This window comes from Poecilia formosa, unplaced genomic scaffold, assembly GCF_000485575.1.
Source record: "Poecilia formosa unplaced genomic scaffold, Poecilia_formosa-5.1.2 Scaffold104, whole genome shotgun sequence".
Classification (NCBI taxonomy): Eukaryota; Metazoa; Chordata; class Actinopteri; order Cyprinodontiformes; family Poeciliidae; genus Poecilia; species Poecilia formosa.
Genome location: NW_006800043.1, coordinates 281,312 through 303,304, shown reverse-complemented (window position 1 = coordinate 303,304; position 21,993 = coordinate 281,312). Strand labels below are relative to the sequence as shown.

At 37.4% G+C, this 21,993-nt stretch overlaps 1 protein-coding gene across 2 annotated transcripts in view; it reads right to left on the bottom strand.

Moving 5' to 3' along the window:
- Positions 1-508: 508 nt before the first annotated feature.
- LOC103143004 (solute carrier family 22 member 23-like) overlaps positions 509-21,993 on the bottom strand; it is a 36,942-nt gene continuing 15,457 nt past the window's right edge. The window contains exons 4-10 of one of the 2 annotated variants that reach the window (XM_016674973.1): positions 15,586-15,754; positions 13,430-13,557; positions 9,626-9,728; positions 8,789-9,024; positions 7,270-7,302; positions 6,059-6,218; positions 509-5,467 (exon numbers count right to left, since the gene is read on the bottom strand). In XM_016674973.1, the coding sequence (XP_016530459.1) occupies positions 4,003-5,467; positions 6,059-6,218; positions 7,270-7,302; positions 8,789-9,024; positions 9,626-9,728; positions 13,430-13,557; positions 15,586-15,754 (2,294 nt within the window). In that variant the 3' untranslated portion in view covers positions 509-4,002. The remainder of the gene's footprint in view (positions 5,468-6,058; positions 6,219-7,269; positions 7,303-8,788; positions 9,025-9,625; positions 9,729-13,429; positions 13,558-15,585; positions 15,755-21,993) is intronic. The other variant, XM_016674972.1, reaches the window with a different exon arrangement.

The following is a 21,993-nucleotide window of genomic DNA, read 5'->3' as shown; positions in this document are numbered from 1 at the left end:
TTAGTTCATAGAATAAATGAACTCATTTGGGAAAATATATTACGTTAAGGATGTTACACACTTATGTGACTGGGTTATCACCACCACCACCTCTCCTCCTCTTCCAACTTTATTTTTTGTATTTCAGTAATTGTGCAGGATAAATGTCATTCTATGAAAACGCTTCGGCAAGAACCTGGTTTCATGACATAATTTAATTATGGAGATCAACACACTTCTGCTTTACTTGAATGTTTTTGTGTCTTACCCATTTTGATGAGTGGTTGAGAAATGCAGGTCATGTAATATTTCTAGCTCAGTGAAAAGAAGAGGAAATGGATTACTTCAAAGCAAAATAATCTAGTGTGCTTATCTTAAAAAAAATTAAAGAAAAAACATGAAACAAATGCTCAGATTTCATCAATAAATAGTGGTTTAATTCAACATGTATGGCTTATGTACAAGTGCATTATGTCTGTTAAAATAAAATGAAATCAGACAAGTGATACTTAAAAATGTACAATCCAAGGTTGTTTTTTTTTTACATTCATTTGAATCTCCCAACAAAGAGATTTTGAGTCGCTCAACTGAGAGAAGCAAAACCTGAAATGTGTGCATTGGGTACTTAATCCCCCTGGAGACTAATCAGCTGGATTCAACATTAATTTACCACTCCTTTGATTTGTGATCCTTCAACTTATCTTTCCAACAATAAATGTCAGCCATATAGCCTCAGTCGCTGGTGCTGTCGTTGCTCTACATTGCCTTCATTTCACTTGAAGTTACACGTAAACCAAAAACCTAATAATAAAAAGTTGGATTGGATGCAAATGTGAAAAATGTTTAAAAAAAAAAAGCAACATAATCTCTCCTCTTTGCACTGAAATAGCTGCATGGAAGAAAGTGAAGTAACAGATGTCAGAGGAGACAGTACCAGTGTTGTGCTGTGTTGAAGATTACCATGGTTTATTTTATTTTTAACTCCAGATTTGCATTTAGATTTCAAGTATTCAAACTTTAATTTGGCTGCACACCCAGATAAATACTAACACACACATTGAAGACTCAGCCAACTTAGGCATCCATCCACTCACAAACACGGAAATGTAATGCAAAAGTTAATGTGTGACTAGTAGTCCCTACATTGCGTTCCAAATCCAAATTCCCTTTCATTCTTAAGTATGCCACTCTATTTTAAATGGTTGCAGTTCCTTGTGCTTTGACGTGTAGTAGCATTGCATGTGGCATACACTATATGCATCTGAAATGAGAGAACCACATGAACATCTTAGTTACACCAATAATGAAACAATCAAATACCACCCCTAATCAATCAGCTTTGTTTTCCTCGTATCAAACATACATCTTAGAAAGATTTAAGAGTTTGATCGATCATTCAAACAATCAAAGATATGTAGCATTTTCAACAATTAGCAAAGTGTAAGGCTCTTCACAGGTCTTTCACATGATAACAGAGAATTTTATAGGTCTAGTGATGGATTGAATCCTGACAACACCTTAACACATCCCTGGATAAATGATCTACAGAGTTTTATCACATTTCAGATCACAAGACATCGTCTGTCTTTCAAGGTATACAGTACGGCACTATTATTGTTATTATTACTAATGGTCATCGTGAGGCTTGTTGTAAACAGTAGAACATCCACAGTCACACATCCTCCTGTACACAAGTATTACAACTTCAAAAGCAAGACGTACGAAAGTACTACAACTGTTACACAAGTGTCTAAGTCAAGTAGGCTGCAGTCCAGAGGTGGACTTTTGGAAGCAAAAGTACTTCCATGAGAAAGAGCGTTTCATTTTGTCAAAATCAATATGTCAATTCGGAACATGTCACTTTGTGTAGAGTATTGCATTTTTTTTTAAGAGTTAGTTGTGCATGTGTATGTGCGAAAATGTATGTAAGGAAATAATGACGTACTATGTTAATGTCATAACATGATTTAGAAAACACACATACACACACGCACACTATAGGTTATCAATGCAGCAACGATTGGCAATCGCATCAAACATTTTGGACAACTCTTTTTTTTTCTTTGCTTTTTTTTTTTTTTTCCTCAAAGATTTAACAGTTTTGTTTACACTTTCACAATAGATTTCATGCTTTATCGCCACTGCACAAAAATAAAGTGCCACCATATTAAGGTGCCACAAATACTGTAATAAGGATGATTAGCTCTGTACATTAAGGGCACACCAGGGAGAGTTTTGAAAATAATACTTTGAAGAAAAAAAATTAAATAAAAAACTGTTTCAAGCTTGAGAGTTAATTAACATACTTGGTCATATCTAGAACAAAAAGAGGATTTGCATACAATTATTTTCACTGGCTGAAAACTCTCAAACAAAGTTGCTCCTTATCCACAAAAATCACCATGTGCTAAAAAAAAAAAAAGCTTTTTTTACCCATTTTTTGCTCACTTTAACAAAAAAAAAACAACAAAAAAAAAACAACACATATAGTGGTATTCATTATTTAGTCTGAGAAGACGTTGGAAACAAAGACTGATGTTACACCACTTTTGGATTTGCGTATTGAGATGGGAGTGCCATCTATTTTTAACTGTGCCTTTCTCTGATTGCTTTATCTAAGAGGCTGGTTGTCGAGTGTTGCCAGAGAAGGGGAGAGCAGTTATTTTTTCCCTCAAAGAAAAAATACATTTCATAACCAAAAAAACCAAACAAAAAAAAACAAGCACAAAACAAAAAAAAACACAATAGCAATCGATAAAATGATATGGACTCCAATGAATCTGCATTCTGTAAATCTCATAAGGGATGCCTCAAGAAAGAAGCCAGTGTCCCACTGAAATCCCCTTGCCTTCAAGACCCAATTCTCTTGAACGTCTCATTAAAGAAAGCAAATCGACTAGAATTACTTCAAGTGAATATAGTTGTCTGTTGATTTCATGGTGCAGCATATGGTTAAAAACAAGGTCATTTTTAGACAGCAGTGAAAAGGCATATTTGTCCTTTTCTATGCTGAGATTAAATGTGCTGAGACATAATATATTAGGGTCAAGAACCTCATTAGAAATCTAAAATTATGAAGTTAAAGAGAAATGTGTTGGGTTCCCGAATGGAAAACAGCCTTAGAGATGAGAACTCTAGAGAAGTTGGCACATAAACAAACCCAGTCATCCAAAATTCAACATGGTACAAGATCAACTTCACATTCTCTTTATAGGTCTCCTATAAATTTCCCCAGACAGGAAAAACACTGTGCTGCTATTTATGTTTTGGCACTACATCAATGTTCATTTTGGTTAGGGCAGTATTTGGTATTTGTATTTGGTGAAAAAAAAAAAATGAAATAAATAAAACAAGGTTTCCAATTTAAATCATTTACATTTACAATAGCAAAAGTACTTTGTAACATTCCAATTTTCTTTGTCCATATGTAAGGCCTTTTTCATAGACGCAAATTAAAAACATTTTATTTAAGCAAAAGCATTGGTGGCATCCATTGTTATCGTTGGCTTTTTATTTCTTCATCAGAGCTGATGACATCTCTGTAATCATGGGCATTCAAAATGACAGTGGTGTTCCCCTCTTTCTCTCACCCAAAGTTGTTAAATTAAATTATTTATTTTCCAAAAAAAAAAAAAAAAAAAGAAAGAGTACTATATACGCTGGTGATTTCCAGTCATGTTCCTGAAGAGCAGATGTTGACATTACATCGTTACAAACCAGCCAGTGCTGCAGTCTCTCACTTGTGTGGTCTTCAGTTATTGGCGAAATCCAAGATGACACAAGGGAGGTTGGAGAAGCACTGAAGAACATAAAGCAGCTTGTGTATGACAAGTCTACTCAGATCCAGTTTGGAACAGTCTTCATAAAGTACCTGAAGTCTGGGCTTGGCAGTTCTTGTTCCCCCCTCACCCTCCCAAGCTCCATGCTGTTTTATGGATGTAGGTGGCTGCCTCTTGGTGGGACACATAAAGCTTCACATTTTTTTATTTTATTTTATTTTATTTTTTTGGCTGCAACACATAATCATGTCGACGCTGTGCTATTGACAGTGTTGTTTTCAGTGCTGGAAGTCTCCCTGTCCATGGTAGCTATGACACCAGAGTCTATGGGGGAGGACACAGTGCTGTCCATTAGAGAGATGGGAGCTGCCTCAGCAGGGACTACATCCACATTGGAATTTGACTGTACAGAATCTAAATCTAGAGAAACGACAGAATCTTGTACAATGTCTGTGGATGATTCTAGATGTAAGGTATTCACAATGTCTGTGACAGGGAGGACAGTTGGACTTCTTGCTGTGGTGCTGACGGAGGAAAAGTCAGCAAAGGGTGTGGGATCTGAGTCAGTAGGTGGAGCACACATGTGTCTTGGTGACACATCTACTAAACTTGGAGGAGTAGAGGAATGAGAAGAGAAATCTTTACCATTGGAGGACGCCAGATCTAAATGAGGTGGCTGTGAGTTTCTAATATTAGGAGTACATGCAGAATCAAATATGTTTTCTACCTCAAGGGGAATATCAAACTGTGAGGCAATGGGGGGTGAAGGTTGGGCGGGTCGGTCCAGGTCTGATGTTGGAGGGAGGTCTTCTAAAATATCAGGAGCGTCCTCAAATACCAGCGGCTTGGATGTTGTAATGATCTCATCAATGTCATTTTCCAGTGGGCTGGGGGACTCTAGTGTGGAACTAGGACGGGGCTCAATGACAGGGGTTGTGCAAATCAGCAAGGAGGCCGGCAATGTTTGGGGGACAATGGGAGGTGAAGAGCCATGCAAAGCAGCAGTTCCAGTGCCATCCTTACTTTTGGGAGAAGGAGCCGTGTCATTTACTTCAAGATGGATATTCTCTTTTAGTATGTCTGCAGGTTCCTGAACTGCCAAAAGTTCTTCTGCATCTGCTAAAAGTGGATCTGTGGCGCATGGGGCTTTGTGTAAAGGACTGGAAGACAGCAGGCATTCTTTGTTAGCTTGTATGATGATGTCTTTACCTCGGGTCATTGCAGAGGCTGATAGTGGAAATGGAGAGGAGTGACCGCTGGGGTCCTGTGGCTCAAGCAGGTCTGGTCCTTCCTTCAAATTATTGGTAACAGACAAATCTCCCGTTGCCAAAGCAGTCAAATCAATTGCCGAAGAGGCAGTGGAGGCCATGGTTGACAATGCAACGTTGGCTGTCTCATGCAGTGGCGTGTCTTGCACTCTGGAGTAGTCCCTGTTGGGCTCTAGTTGATGGAGCAAGAGGTGCTGTTCTCCCGGTTTCCTCGGGAGGAGAAGTGGCTGACGAGTGTAGTTCTCACCATCGTCAATGGTCTCAGGGAGCGACTGGTTACGGGTCTCAGGCAAGAGAAGAATGCAAATGATGCAAATGAGAGTGCAGCAGGCAAAAATGATGTGGTGAAGGAAGTAGCCTTTTTGATTGTGGAGGTCCATGATTGGTGCAGTAAGCATGCCAAAGCCGGCACTGGCCAGTACCAGGCCGACACCACCACCCCTGCAAAGAAAGATATTAACAATGTTATTTAAAGAATGCTCATATACATATCTTAAAACAAGATGCAAACATTGACACCTACCAGAAATAAAAGCAAGCCCTACCCTGGGTATACCCCCAAATCACTGCTGTTAAATAGATTCTGACATTATTTGATGTGTGTATTCTTATGATCTGTTATATTTTCAAACACCAGCACCTGACTCTCAACTCTAAGTAGTCTTTTGCCTCTTATGGCATTACTCAAACACAGCACCAGATGGTGCTCTTGAGGCATTTCCATTGGAGCTCCTTTTAAATGACCATACTTAACAGAGATCTGCAGAAGACTTGATTATGTTTTTCTGAAAGCAGTTCAATCTTGTAATTCAAAGATTCACCAGGAGGTAGAGCCAGTAACATAACTTTAGAAACGGTAAACATCAAGTCAGCAAAGTGTTTAGAATGCAAATAAAAAAATTAAAATGAAAAAAAAAAACAACTTAAAAGTTAAATACAAAATGAAATTACATAAAATGGGAACAAAACAAACCTCTCTACTTTTACACATTCCCCAAAACTCTGATGGATGTTGACAATGGTGTAGATTACCTGATTACAGTGGGAGTGATTTCAGCACAGAAGAAGATGCTTAGGTTGCTGACTGCGTGGGAGGAGAACATACCAATGATGGAGAAGGCAATGGAGAAATTCCTATTCAGCGTAGATTTTTTCTGTTCTGAGGAAGCAGCAGACACACGAAGCAATTTAACTCAGCACCTTACATCATCAGTAAATGCATTATAGTACTTTGTGTAACGTTCCAATGCATTTTTGGAAACATAATTTTGTTGTTATTTGTTAGAAGTGTCATTCTGTCAAGAAACAAATTACAGTCGTTACAGTCTACATAAAGAGAGGCACACAATTAGAGGCCGATAAGTAAAAGAATAAGCTTTTATGTGAGGGATACAAGACACGATCTGAAGTGATATAAAACATTATTTCTTATACATTTTTAAGCACTATATTGTGTGGTAGAATGTGTGGCGGTGACGTATTTTACTGGTTAAATATTCAACATTTACCCAGGTGAATATATAAAAAAAAGAGCTAAGCAAAAAGAAGATTATGATGTGAACAAAGAACGCTGTTACTTAACACAAGTTATCTTCCCCATTGCACCCACAATAACTGCAGGGACATAACCAGATGGATCAGGCTGTTTAACATAGCTGTAAATGTGGACAGCTTAAATCCAATAATTGCGTTTTATTACATAAGGACAGGAGAATCTGAAGTTTCAGAGACTGAAATTGAAGGCCTTAATTCAGTATTTTATGGCATTTTATGTTGCACGAAGTGGTAAAAATCACATAAACTTTGAAACCGTTTGGGTAAACATTAAACTCACTGCATACCAATCTGTCTACATAACTACACACTGCAGTGTTACAACTGGGAAATTTGTGATCTTCTAGTTTCCCACTGAGGTTCAAAAAAGAAACCAAACCAAATAAGCCACAAGATGACCATAACTGCATCCAAATCTTTATTACAACCTCCTTTCTGCAGCACTAGCAGTTAAGAAAATGCCACACAAGTAATTTTCAAAACCTTGTCGGAAAAATGCATTAACCCGTGTGATATGTTTTAAATGTGATGCTGTTACAAAACGGTTCTGCATGATAATACCATATCAATAAACTATGTTAAAAAAAAGTAATCAAAGCAGAGGCAGTTATTTAGTGATCGACATTTTATCAAAACTATATCAGCATATGCAATTAGTGACAATAGAAGGAATAACCAGCTGGACCTACCTATATTTAAATGATTGCTGTACTTCCAAAGCACTGAAATGACAAAGAGATGAATGGATGTGGATTAGTGAGAAAGTGGGAACAATCATCACAAGCACTCAAACAAGAAATTAAAACCTGGTCAAACGTTAACAAAACATTAGGTGTAGTTTGTTACTGAATAAACAGTGCTGTGCATTTTGGACCATCTGGAGGACATTAGATATAAAGTGACTAAAACATGCAATTATGTCGAGTTATTACTCTAAGAACAGCAAAGAGTAACTATTGTCGATTATTTTGTGTTTTATCACTTAGAATAAAAGTTTCACGAATCCTAAACTGTGCATCACGAATTTCTGAGCCGTGTCCTAACGATTCAGTTCAGCTTTGAACGCCTCAAGTATTTTTGGAATTAGAACCAGCGATATGATCAATTTGTCGTTCAGATTTTTTGGGAAGCTGTGTTGTGCAGCCATATTGTTTTACAGTGTTCATACAGCACAAAACAGTGGGGGATGCTGCTGCTGCTGCTCCCAAGTGAGTGCACAGCAAAAAAAAACAAGAAGCAGAACAACAACCCCACCAGAACATCCCACTGGACAGCTATGTTACTCAGGTCCAAACCTGCCACCAACCACCAGCAAAAAACAGGATTATAAGATGGAAATAAGAATATAAAAACTACCAAAGGGTGTAATGTTTCACATTCATCTGCAAACAGTTTACCTACACTTGTGACACAAATATTTTTGGCAGAACATTATGAACATTTCGAAAGCATGTGTTTAGAATCGTTTAAGCTTCATGCCCTGCAAAGCATTCCAACTCATAATAACGGCGTGACTGAAAGCTACAACAGATAATTGTCTGCCAGAATATATTTGTGAAGTACAAAATGAATGTATATAATGTAAATAAACGATCATTTAAAAATGTCTGAATTTTACTTCATTCCAAGTCTCTTAATTTTTCTGAACAAACATAAGATTTGAAAAACGAAACACACAAAACTGCATTTCATTCAATAATTTACAGGGGTTTTTATTTTTGTTTGTTTATTTTTTGTTTTTTAATAAACAGAGCCCAAGTTGATTTTTTTGTGTTTATTCCAAGGTTAACTAGTAGTCTTATTTTTTAATTTTTTTTCCCAATCTACAAGTCTGAATGATCCAGTTTAAAAATAAAGCAAACCACAGTTTATCTCAAACAGGTTCTTCTCTCCAGGACAGCCTGCTGTTTTGCTTCATTCATATTCTCCTCAACATTGACTATCCTTTTTGTAACTTTTAAAAGAAACAAACAAACATAAAAAAAACAACATCCCTATAGCAACACCTCCATATGTCACTGTAATGGTAGTGTGTTCAGGATGCTGTGCCGGGAGTATTGCATCACACATATCCCTTTCTATGTTTGCAAATAAAAGAGCTTTTTATATATGGTCTAATTCAGGAAACCACATTGGAACAGGAGTCTTATTCTGAAAAAAAAAAAAAAAAAACTGAGGAATTTCCCCCTTTTTTCATGAACTACTCACAATTCAGCAAGCCCAGCTGCAGTAGTGATGCCAGAGCGGTGATGATCATGAACATCAGAAGTCCACCACGCCGGCCCATCAGGCCCACTGCTGGGCACAACGCAATGCACGATGCCACTGCTATACCAGCCTTGGTGTAATATTCTGCATAGAAGTCACGGAATATGGTTTTTTCCTCATTCTCTGGACTCACCATGCTCCGGGCAAAGCAGTGGTGGATCCCATAGCCTGTTAACCTGATTAAAAAGTAAACAGAAAAGCAGGCTGTTAGGAGAATGCACTGGGAAATAATGCATTTAATATCATCCTGTTGACTCTCTTTTCAGCTTATGATACAGAGAAAAAAAAAAGAAGAAGAAATAAAAACTCACAAATATAAACATTGGCTTACTGGCACAAAAGAGCAAAGCTCATAGGCACACACATTAAAACCAAACATCCCCATTCTCTCTTCAGGCTGTCTAATGTTTCCCACAGGCAGAACTCATGTAAAATTTATGCTAACTGAGGGAGTCAGGGGCACCGCACACTGAAGTATGGATACAGCTACAGATGAGACCTCAGATGGAGAGATGAGAAGAGGGGAAATCCCATCAGGGATAAAAACAGAGAGAAGCAGCAAAGCAGAAGATGGAGCTGAAGATCAATGTTGTATTGAACTTCCAGGTTTATATTGGCATTTTGAGTGCACCAAATGGCGGCGCTGACTGGCATTACCCCCGCCCATCTATTTATGTGAAGCAGGAGCTCCTCCTGCCATTGTTCTCAAATCCTCGCATGCATTAGAACTCGGAGACATCGACGTTTCTCCAGCATCTGCATGAATTTGACACTTACGAGTTGACGCACAGGACGACGATGTTCTTCCACAGGTTCCTCGTACCAGCCATTTTCACGATGCATGTCCTTTTGGGTTTCTTCTGAAGAGCATTTTGCAGTTCTGGGAACAAACATACAGGGCAGTAAATAAAACAAATGAAGATGTTTTGAGATTTTATAATTAAAAAAACTGTTTATTAGTTGGAAAAAAGAAAGCTAATAAATATTATTTTTGGTCAATATTGAAACCACAGCAGTTTAATTATTTACTTCAAACTATTCTTCAGTGAGTGTATTTAGAGAACACATTAGTAGAATGCTAATGTGACCCAATATTTGTTTTTTGTTTATTTTTTCTTTATTTACATTACTTTGATTACTTTTTGAAATCATAGCTACAACTGAAACACAAATTAAATAAACAGAAGGACAGGATATAACATCGCTATAGTACAGTGTATTTTAAGACAATACAGGTTCTTATAGTTCTCTAAATTTGCCTTATTTTGTTTTCCTAAGATTTCAACAAATGTTGCAACTTTTGTCCTCCAAATTGCTGTGTATGCAGAGAAACCAATGACTGCAGCACGCAGCAGTTCTTGTGCTGAATATGAGAACTAAACAGGCCGAGTATCTGCGATCTTCAGCTCTGGTCACTGTTGGATAAAGCATCTGCTCTGTTAAATAAGCCAGGCCACAAAAGTTCTGAGGTTTCTCTGCGGCTTTGTTCCAAACAATAGCACCCAGAGCAGCATTCATGGTGAGCCATTGGAAAGACAACAACCATAGGCTACTGATGAGCTGGCAACAAAATCAAAGCTATCTTAGCTTTTCCTTGGCTGTCAAATGAACTTCACAAATTTGACATACTACCCGTCTCATATGTTAAGTGTTTAGTATATAAAGTTTGAATGTTTCCATAGAGTTTAGAGTCTAAATGTTACAATGTCCATTTTTTTCTTTCCTTCAGACTTGCAAACATGAAGAAATTAGGGTCTATTTTTGTTGGTTTCCAGCTCAGCCTTATATTTATTCATTTTAAATATTCCGTTATTTTTTAATTTATGAATAATTAAGTAGTGAGGGCTTAATTTATGTTTCTTTTTGTAATGCTACAAGATGCAGTTAAAACATGTCTAGTTGAAAACACACCTCTGACTATGTTTTAATCTGATGAGTCGAATAATTGCAGATGTTTATTGAAAGAAAAAGTAAACTGAAACCTACTTTATTTCTGTAGAAATGTATTTGTTTTAAGAAAAAAATATATACTAATATATGTAAATAACTAACAAAACTATGAATAAAATAAATAGCTAGTAGTTAGTGGCATCCCTAGTGGGGAACATAAAACCTAAAAGCCACCTGTACTGATCTGAGCTTTAGTCCACAGATTTACAAAAGGTAAAGATTTATTATTTTTTTTAATCCTGTGTTGTTTTTTGTTTTTGTTTTTTTCCATTTTCTCAAGATGTTACCCAGGAGGATTGTGTTTTGATGCAAATTTTATGTCATGCTTGTAGCATTCTTCTCTGGACAGTTGACAGCATTTTTTTCCCCAGAAAGAGACTTATAAAAACAATCTGAACTTATTATATGCGGACAAATTGTTGGACAGTGTTTTTTTTTCTTCTCTTTCTTTTTTTTTATATGGATTCAAATACAGACAGTTATGCTGACACACACACACAAAAAAAAACAGAAAAATGTTCTTTAAATCCGTTGTGAATCAGTAAAAGAAAAACTTGACATTGATCCAATAATAAAGCCACACAATATTGAGCGCGCAGGTTTCACGCGAGACTCGGTTGACTGAATACAACAGGTTTCTGAGAAAGCAACACACCCTGTACGGCAGGGTGACGCAGCACACAGTGGATGTTTTGATACTAGATTTGAGGTTGCCACAGAAACACAACACACCCCTGAAATTCATCTCGGGCTGAAGCCCTGCAGTCTTTCTGGCGATTCCCTGGCCAAGACTCAAAACACTGAGTAAGGTTATTCCTGCTCACATCATCGAGTGAATTTTCCAAAGATGGTGTAATTAGCATCATTTTATGCACCGCATGTGACAGTGTGCGGGAACTCTTCTTGTACCGAGACGGCCTATATAAGTCTGAGCGGGGAACAATTTAAGCATACGGTAGCAGATTTTCTGCCCAACTGCTGCATCAGCTCACATCCACTGTTGTCTAGTGAAAAAGAAAAAAAAAAGTGCTACTTTAACAATCAGTGGTTCCCCTTTGGGCTTGTTTCCAGAAACGGATCCTTTTACGTTTCAAAGTTGCTTGATTTCACAGAGCAAAAACTACAAAAAGGCAGCATGTTAATCAGTGATTCACTTTTACAGCTCGACACAAATGCAATGTGCCATGTCATCAACACAGATCGGTCTGCTTTGGCTCTGACTGGTCCCCTGAGAACAGAAAAATGTACACAGGGTCAAAGTGCCTGACCTGCCCCCATCTGCCATCTGACCATTTGCTTCAGCTCATCCTCAGTTGTACGGGCTGTAATAAAATTAATAAACGCTTGAGTGTGTCATAATGTAATGTGCAGCTCCCACTGCCACCACTTTAGTGGAATGTTACTATGGTAACAAGACAGGAAATCCACATAACCTTGTCAATTTGTCTAATTTAGGAAGGCACAGCTGGAGAAACGAGTGTCTTTCAGACTGAGTGAACAGGCTTGGCATATGACAATAAATAAAATGCTTTCACTAAATGTTTAGTTGAATCTAACTTTTTTAATATACCTGTGCATCTGAGTATATTAGAATAGTAATGAAAAGTTATTGGATTTCACTTATGTAGTTCAAAACGTGAAACCCCTACACCAATTCAATAAAAACAAAGTAATATACTTTTTTTTCTCTGTTCATTTTTGTCAATACAATTTAATGAAAACACAAACTTCAGTTCAGTAAATTTATATCAATAGGTGAGATTTTTGTGACACACATAAGAATGCCGACTGGACACTTTTTCAGCAAGCCATCATTTATAATCTCCAAGGGGGGGCTGGTAAGCCTCAAAATGTCATTGCTAAAAATGCGGGCTGTTTACAGCGCACTGTATCCAAGAATACCAATAAGATCTTAAGTGGAGGGAAAACGTGTGGTAGAAAAAAAGTTCACGAGCACCATGGATAACAGAACCCTGGAACTGGTGGTAAAAACGAGGCCGTTTTAAGAGTCTGAACTTTCCCTCTGATCTTAACCCCACAGACAAAATATGAGGAATTACTGGAGGGAAGATGATAGATATCAGAACAAACACTGTAGATAAACCAAAGGTCATTATTAAAGCAACCTTGACTTCCATAGCAGTTTAAAACAAAAACCACAGGCCAATCTCTATACGCCAAATGCATTATTGTGTTAATACATGCAAAAAGAGCTTTACGCAAGTATAAAATGCATATACTGCACTGCACATTGACACACTTTTCAGTGGGCCAATGTTAGTGAAAGAAAGAAACCAAAATACTTTTTTTTTTCTTCCACTATGTTTTCCATCAATATGCTTTGGACACAGACTTCTGTGATCAGTCAACTTGACCTTTTGTGACATATTTTAACTAAATTGCTGGGTTTAATTGGTTGTAAGCCATAATTATTGAAATTCTCATGAATAAACCATTGATACATTACTGTGTGTAATATATCTATATAACTCATAAATTTTACTTTCTGGAATAAATTACAAAAAAAAAAAAAACTTTTCAATCACATTTTTGATTTATTGAGACGCACCTCTATGACATTGCAAATTGAATCTGATATCTATAAATTGGAAAATGTGATTGGTTTATTACCTGCGAGGATGTTATCTGCATCACGTTCCAGGTTCACTTTATTTTTCTTTTCTATGTGTCCCATGATCCATTTGGAGCGGCAGTACTGCTGGGTTGCCAGCAACCAGCGCAGCGACTCAGGGAAAATCCTGCAAAACAGGTGGGGAATGTTTTTTGTTGTTAAAGAGCAGAAAAAGGTCAATGCAATTAAAAGGCATTTCAACCAGTTGAAAGACTGGTTGAAATGTCACTCTGTCATACACGTTGCCATTTAACCACAACCAGGTTTCTTCCAGCGAGACAGTATTATCTAACTTTAAGTGACGCTCTCTCGCAGCCTTTGTCAGAGCTACAGCTGCTGTCATTTGATATGCGCCATTACCAGATGTTTGTATTGCTTTAGGTTTCACAAATGCATGTGGAAAGATCAGCTTCTTCAATAGAATGACTGCATCTAAAAAAAAACAAAAACAAAAAAAAAAAACAGCCAGTAGATTAAGCACAACGCCTGAAGTCCAAAACAATCGCTTTTAGAAGTTTAGAACATGCTAATGAGGTGGTGAATGCTGCAATAAGTTGTTTTTGCTCGTGTCAAATCTTTCCTGCCTGTTTCACAAAAGATTTGGTTTGCAAATGTTTGCAGTGCAGCACAACAATCCCCTCAATATAGTAGAGGAACAAATCTTTGGAATGGTTGTCGCTGAATTTCTATGGGAGAGTTATCTACACTTAAGCTTTGATCTTTTTGGCCCTGTTTGATGAACTGTTTGCGCATCGGTCAATTTGTGGAGCGGGTGACTTGCAATGAAAGAAACACGTCTTCACAACCAGAGACCCTGTTCAACTGATTCCCCTACTTTTAAAAGTTTATTGGTTGCCGTTTCTGCATTTACTTTACTGGGCCGCTTTCGAACATTTCTCAATTTTAATGTTAGTCTCCCAAACTGTTTCAGGTATTTAAAATTTTGAAAGTTTTCAAAGAACGACATGACTGCACTTAGACAAGAGTGAATGCTAGAGTAATTCAAAAACTTAGGAGCCCCCATGAAATATCACATTTTTTGTTAATAAATGTTCAACTATCATGATCTAATCAAATGTTTTTTTGTTTTGTTTTGTTTTTTTTTAACGTCTGTAAAGTTAAGCATTTTAATTGTACTTACACAGCCAAAAATTTTCTTCTGAACTTTATACAACAGATCTTAACAGAAATCTATCTTCTGTTCTCAGGGAAACATCATGCACTCAAATGCTACTGTTTCCACCTTCAGCTGAAATATGTTCAGAGAGACATTTCTTGTAGCCATCTCCCAGTTTCTGGCATTAGTCTGAGGAAAGTCTGCCACACTACTCACTTTCGATCAACCCGCAGCCATGCATGCGACTTGGTCATTTTAGGATGTCTCTTTTCTTACTGTCAGTCAAACTAAACATCTGAGATTTATGCAGGGCAAACCTACTTCAAAATGCTGTGTTGCAACATTTTAATCATGTCTGACTGATGAGTGGGAATAAATGCAAGGGTGTTATTTTGTTAAAAAAATAAATAAAAAATAATTCAGTTTGCCCCATGATTACATTATGCAAGTGTAGATTTGAAAACATTTACTTACAGAATGTAGCTGGAAAACTGTGGCTATTGTCATGTATGTCTACAGTTTCACTTCTCTATTGGAAATTCCTGCAAGTTCTGCACTAAAGCGATGGACATTTCTTGTGTAGCAATTACTGATCAGTGATCAGCTATGCATTTTGTTGAACCTTCTAAACAAAAAAGGTTTAGAAGGCATTAATGAGATCCTCGGCATGATAAAGTGATAGCTCTTGTTCTTTCACATACTGACTATGCTCCTCAAAGCTTCATAAAAGTGAAAGAGAGTCACAGCAAAAAGAAAGAAACTTCCCTAAATAAATCCGGCAAACGCATCTTATTTCCAGCAGATTTTAAATATGTACACACAGTGCACAATCTCACTGCAATAATCCAATCCTCATGAGCGCCACATCTGACCTTCACCCATTCAGTCCTTTTATCCTTGGATGAATTCTTCCATTTTGCTGGTCTGACCATATGGCAAAACTTTGCGTTTTAAAACAAACAATACAAAAACAGAGAACTTTGAACTACCCTGGAGCAAATTGCTAAGATTTTTTTCTTTTTTCTTTTCTTTTCTTACCAAATGTAGGACAGCATAAGCAGCAGGGGACAGATGATGACAGCTTGGAGTACCTGCCAGTTGTGACAGAGGTATGCCACTCCGGGCATCAGGAGCTGACCACCCAAAACCACAAAGCTGGCCACCATGGTCATGGAAAACCTCCATGCTGGCAGGCACAGCTCGATCCCTAAGGGACAGAAAAGAGAGGTCACGTAAAGAAACTTTTTTATTTTGACATTGGCAGGCTGATTACATTTTGTGTGTATGCATGTCAGTTCACATAATTCTACTAGGTGCATAACTTTAACTAATTAGTATGATTTACTGGCATTGATATTGTTCTGTTACACTTCTACCCTTGCCACACTGTTGAACGTCTGCCTTTTGATCTACACTTTTTGTTTCCCAACCACTTGACAACTCTGACTCCAAGATGAGTCAGAGTGCCATGAAAGTTATTATATGCAAATACTGTAAAAGACAGAGCACCTCAATTGTGCTAAAAATAATAAATAAATTAATTAATTAAAAAAAGGACAATACATCTGAACCTAAATAGAAAAACAACACAGCATACATCAGTCTTGTTGCAGTGATTAAGTCAGAAAAGCTCAGGTTAGTTTAATCAGTGGATTTCTGTTTATTTATTTTATTTTATTTTTTCCCCCTCATGCAAACATGGTTATGATTGGACTCTGTCAGTGCATTTTCCAACACAAGAAATCAACAGTACCTAACGTTCTAGATGCAAACACACAGAGACCAGTCTTGATTAATCAAGCAACAAGACGGAACACACCTGACAAGGAGCGGCTGACAAGCTAGAACAAGATGCTTGACAGTAATACACAAAGATGGGTCTGTAGTTTTTTTTTAAACAATACGTTTCATATTTTATAACATCTGAAGCAGTCCATTTTGACACATTTAGACAGTAAATTCCAGCAAAATATTTGTAAAAAATACTCATCATGCACTGATTTATGGCTGAATGAAGAAAAAAATATAGACGTTTAGTTTCAGCTCCAAATTTTTGATATTACAAAGTCATCACATAACCAACAAAAACATTTTTAATATAATAAACAAATGAATATTTGCAGTTCCTGTTCTGAAGTTGCAGGCCGAATAAAAAGAGAGACAAAAAAAAAAAAAACTTTTGTGAGGGTGCAGTAAAAAGAAAAGGGTTCCTTGTACTCACTTCTCCACTATCAGAATGCCACTGATTCATTCACCCAGTCATTAGCATGCAGACCACACTGACAGCCAGGAACCCTAGACAGTCCAGCTCTTTATTTACTGCAGTACAGAAGACAGGTTCACACTAAACTATTGAAAATGAGCACTGTAACGCTGCAATTCACACAAAATCCTGTCCTGCTTCATTTCTCCTATTTTTCGCAGATACATGGCCATTGTGTCTAATCGGTTTCCTGTGCTGCCAAGAAACACTCCTCAGACGGGCCTTTCAAGGTGACAGGGCCAGGATAATACAGTTGGTGTTGTCGGGACCAACTTCATTCCAGTAGGAAAGACCGGAATTTCAATTAGGATTTGCCCCCCTCTGAGGACATGAATAATGCTCTCTGTTCACTGACACGATCACAGCTGGAATGACAAAGCCAGTGAGCGGAGGGCAGGGCGATGGGTGCAAGACCTGCTGGGTGTGAACCAAGTAACCTCAGAGCTCCCAGTTTGTGTGTTGCTGCGAGGCACACCCCAGTCTTGTTCCAAACTGGGTAAAAATCTCCTGGTGTCCTAGTAGAGCTCAATAACTTGCTATGGATAATTTCTTGTGATTTTCCTCATGCAGTGCGTCACCTACAGATAAGACCGAGTGGGAATGAATTAGTGAATTACGGCCAGAGCTTTTAAATGGAGCTTAGAGCTCCTTACTCCTGGTGACCCTAATCTTCTAGCGAATGACTAGCTCAGCATTCCCCAACGCTCCACTGCTCGTGCTTACCCAATAACAGAGATCTACCGATAACTTATCAGAAGCTACAGATAATAACGGTCCAAAGTTGCAAACACAGGGCGCTTGGAGACAAAACAAGCTAGATATTTAACCCAAATACATATATTTAGGTATGTTGAAAACTGTGGATGTAAAAGTGACATCATCAACGATCAGGCCAATAGCCAATTAGTAACAATAATAATCCCCAAAGAAGCTTAGGCTGGTTTGCTGATTTGTGCAATATATGAATGTAAGGTGACACTCTGAGATGAAACCATCTAGCCTATCAAACATGGCATTCTTAAGGAGGTTCATTACTTTACACGTGAAAGAGGTGCCTTTACCAATACACGTAGACAGAACAGTCACTCCTTGCACCGACAGACTTTTGAGCCCTTTTACTGATCACATGAAGTTTATATAGATCCACACCGTGGTTTGACTACCTTATCAAGCCACTGATTTTTGCAATGTGCTTACCAATTCTGAGGAAGAAACTGTCAAGTGAAAGACTGAAATACATTTAGAATTTATGAATTGTAACAATAACTAACTTGATAGTTAGATTCTGGCTATTTTTGCAGGGCTACACATAAAATATGCCACATGCAAATAACTCATTAAATTATACTGATAAATTTAAATGCAGATGGGTAAACTGCCTTCTTCATGTAATATTTGAATCATCATATACTTCCCTGATTCATTCAGTCATGAAAGAAAATGCATCTTCTCTGTGTATTGGTGTTATATTTGCTTATGTTAACAAAACAGCTACGTTATCTAGTGGCAAAGGCCAAACATCAACTGATTAGTCACCACAGAGCAACACAAAATATCAATGTAATCCATGCAGAAATCGATGAACATTAACAAATAATGCAGGGCAGTGTTATGACACTCGAGTTTGCATTGAATACAATTGATCCTTACAACATTTCTAAACTCTGTTGTATCAACTGAGCTTCATACTCTCATTTGCAAACACTGTGGCAATAGAAACACTTTGGGGACAGCAACCATAGTGAAATGACTTTAGAAACTTAAAACTGTCTCCAGTGCATTTAATCTGAACTCAACATATTGTTAAAATTATAAAGTCTCCAGATTAAGTCCATGTGTGTATTAAAGTCTCCGTAAAAAGGCACAATCACTAAGCAGTATTTTTTCTGATTAGGGCCCACCGAACTTTGGCCTTTGCCTGATGAGACGTTCAAGTGATGGCAAATAGAAACCCCCAGAGATGCATTTCAGAAACAGAAAAACAGACTGAAATACTCTCAGGGTAACTACACAGCAGTTTAGACCACTGTTAGTCATGAATGCCTGAAAGTACAGGAGACATTGATTTTAATGTTAACCTTCCATTCCCAGTGGAGTATAATCACCTGAAAGGTCCTGGCACAAAGCCAGTGCGTTGGTGGAGCATAGAAGTCCTTGTGCTGACAAGGTCAAAGTACTTTACCAGGTCAATTAAGTAAGTCAAGGTTGATCACATTTTGTTTCAGGGTCGGTTCGGCAAACAAAAACACACAGAATATACTGCATGTGGCATTTCTTTATGTCTGATTGTATGTGCAACTTCCTGTAAGTTAGAAATCGCTACTTCTTCAACTTTAATTTAACCAAGATAAAACTCCTTGAGATCAAAGATCTCTTTTACAAGAGCGTCATATCTCCTTTGTCCATTTCCATAATCAGACATTTTACAGATGTATCCTTGTGAAGCTCCATTATTTGTTGTATTTTTCAAGGCAGGTACACCAGAGAATTAGCCTTATAGTCAAATCCACAATAATGTGCTCTAAGCTTATTTAAAAACATTGCAAAACACTTCTATTCTAATTGTCTTTTTATGACCCTAATTTTTTATCCATTCTAAAAGTGGAAATCCCATCCTCCCACGCAGACACATATCAGCACAGCTCCATTAATTATCTGGAAGTTCCCAACTTGGAATTGAGTAACTGATAAACTGCTGACATGAAGACGGGGCAAACGACATGCGCCACTTTCTTTCAACTAAAGAATTGAAAAGTGAGCGATTTTTTATTTATTTTTTTTTTTAGCATCAGTAAGAAGAAAAGGAAAGGTGGCTAGAATAATTTAACCAATAACAGGTAGTCATTTATAGGGATAGATTGATCATTTGTGCATAAATCCTTATGTATTTTACTTACATGGGAACTCTTAATTCATAAGAAGTTTCCAATTTAAAACAAATCTTTCAAAATATTAAAAATAAAAGTGGCATAACTAAAACATGCAAATGTTTTAGCAGAGGACATTTGGTGAGCAACATAAAGTTCCAAGCGTTGCAAGAAAATGAACTTTACCCTGCCAAGTGTAAAAAAAAAAGACTAACACTGCACCTTAACCCATTTGTCAGCAAACGGCTGGAGCAGTGAGGAAGAGGAAGTGTGCCTTATCGACGGAAATCATTTTACTCGGGAGTAAGATTTGAATATAGTTTGCCATGTATGTATGTGCCATGACTCTTTGGATAATGCAACACTATCTCAATCCTTTGAAGTATTTTTAACCACAACGTGTACGCCTGAAGTCACATCATCACAAACTGAATTAAGGTTGGAGAAAAATATCCAACAACTATCAGCAGCATGTGCACAAGCAGTCTGAGCAGTATTTCAGACTACCGAAGAGGAACATGACTTTGAGTAGCTAAGCAGATGGAGGTTTTATTGTTCCACAAGGCCCCTTGAGCCTTACCTGTGTGCAGATAGATTTTGCCTGAGGTAAGTGGACAACACTCCTGAGAGAAAGCACCTTATTACGGCACATAAAGACAAATGTGAAACCAAACTGGCCTGGTTAAGCAGGCCAGACAGCACTGCAGGAGGATATCTACATAAATGACCATAGCTGCCTCTAAACTGCTACAAAAAATAAATAAATAAGACGAGAAATTGTCTAAAAACATCAGCCTCTTATTCAAGTGATTTTTAAAAAAAAATAACTATAGCACTGGGCTCAAAACAACCCTACAACTAAGAGGTTAGATGTGTGTAACTTTATGGGCTTCTAAAAAGTCAGTGTTTATGTTTTCAACTTGTTGTTTCAGTGGTTAAATTTGCTAAATTGCTTATGAACCATAGTTTGGGTGTCCCTCCGATTCTCAAAGCAGTCAATGGCAGATCTGCTTCTAAAACAGCCTTTTCTGTCCTCTGATGCAATAAGGCATTCTCCATGTATTTAGTGTAAAGTTGAACCATATTTACATTTTTATATAAAAGTATGTCTTCAAATGAGGTGAGCTTGATATTTCTGCAAAGAAGTTCCCTAATCGAACAAATGATCTAGCCCTATGTTTACAGACCTACTTCAATATTATTTAACATTAGAAACTTTACTGTTTTGGAAGGTTCTAACTATTCATGCAGAGTCTAACAAACAGACTTAAAATAATCTATGTTAGTAAAGAAGATTCGTTCACACTGAGTAACATGTGAGCGACACTGAGGAATCTCTGAATGTGAGCAGATACAACAGTGCCAGTGGTAGGGAGAAGCAGGTGACCAGTGAGCACATAGCCTGCCCCGCATGACAGAAACCGAAGATGTTTTCCTAATTTAGAAAGTGTAAAATAACACTAAAGAAAGTGCAAGGGTTTCTTTTCGCTGTTCTTAAAGTTCTGATTAGTGCCTTGTCAGATCAGTATCAGAGCTCTGTGTAAGGATATACTTCTGTCCAATGCTTTACTTACATGGGAAGTAAAGCATTGGTGTGTGGGTGTGTTTTTTCTGTGCAAAGAGGACACCTACAACCTGACGCAAAAACACGGGCATTCGATGGATGGGTGTGAGTGCGTGTGTCTGCATGAAGTGGACCTGAGCACATTCATATAACCTTATGTACTTCCCCCTCCCTGACTCTACTAAAAAAAAAACACTTTGCATTTGCTCCTGTGTAAATAATTGCTCATAAAGTACATGTACAAAAGGAGTGACAGCAGACAATATCCGCTTAACATGAAACCTTAAGCCGTGTCAGAAACGCTTTACATTTGCAAATACTTTCACCTGGTATTACCTATTATTCTAGCTTTCTCCTCAACTGAGATTCAGAGCGTTTCATATTATGTTACATTAGCCGAGGTTAATAACATTTTTTCTTTTCTTTTTTTTTATTCTAATATCACATCTATCTATTTATTTATGCATGCACACAGGTGACGTTTTTTTCTAGTGTGTCCGAAGCTGGATGTGATGCTGAAAGCTTCCAACTATGGTCACTTTGAACTTAAATTTTGAGGTACACCTACAAAAAATTAAATGTAAAAAGAAGTTTTGAATAAATTGATTATACTGACACCATATGTTTCTAATGTTTAACTTTGAAATAAATCCTTAAAATATTTTACTCTTTTAGTGTAAGGAACCTACCGAATGTTTTTTGTCACTCACTTTTCAAAAAGAGTGACGAAAAATGAATAACTTTTTCAATAT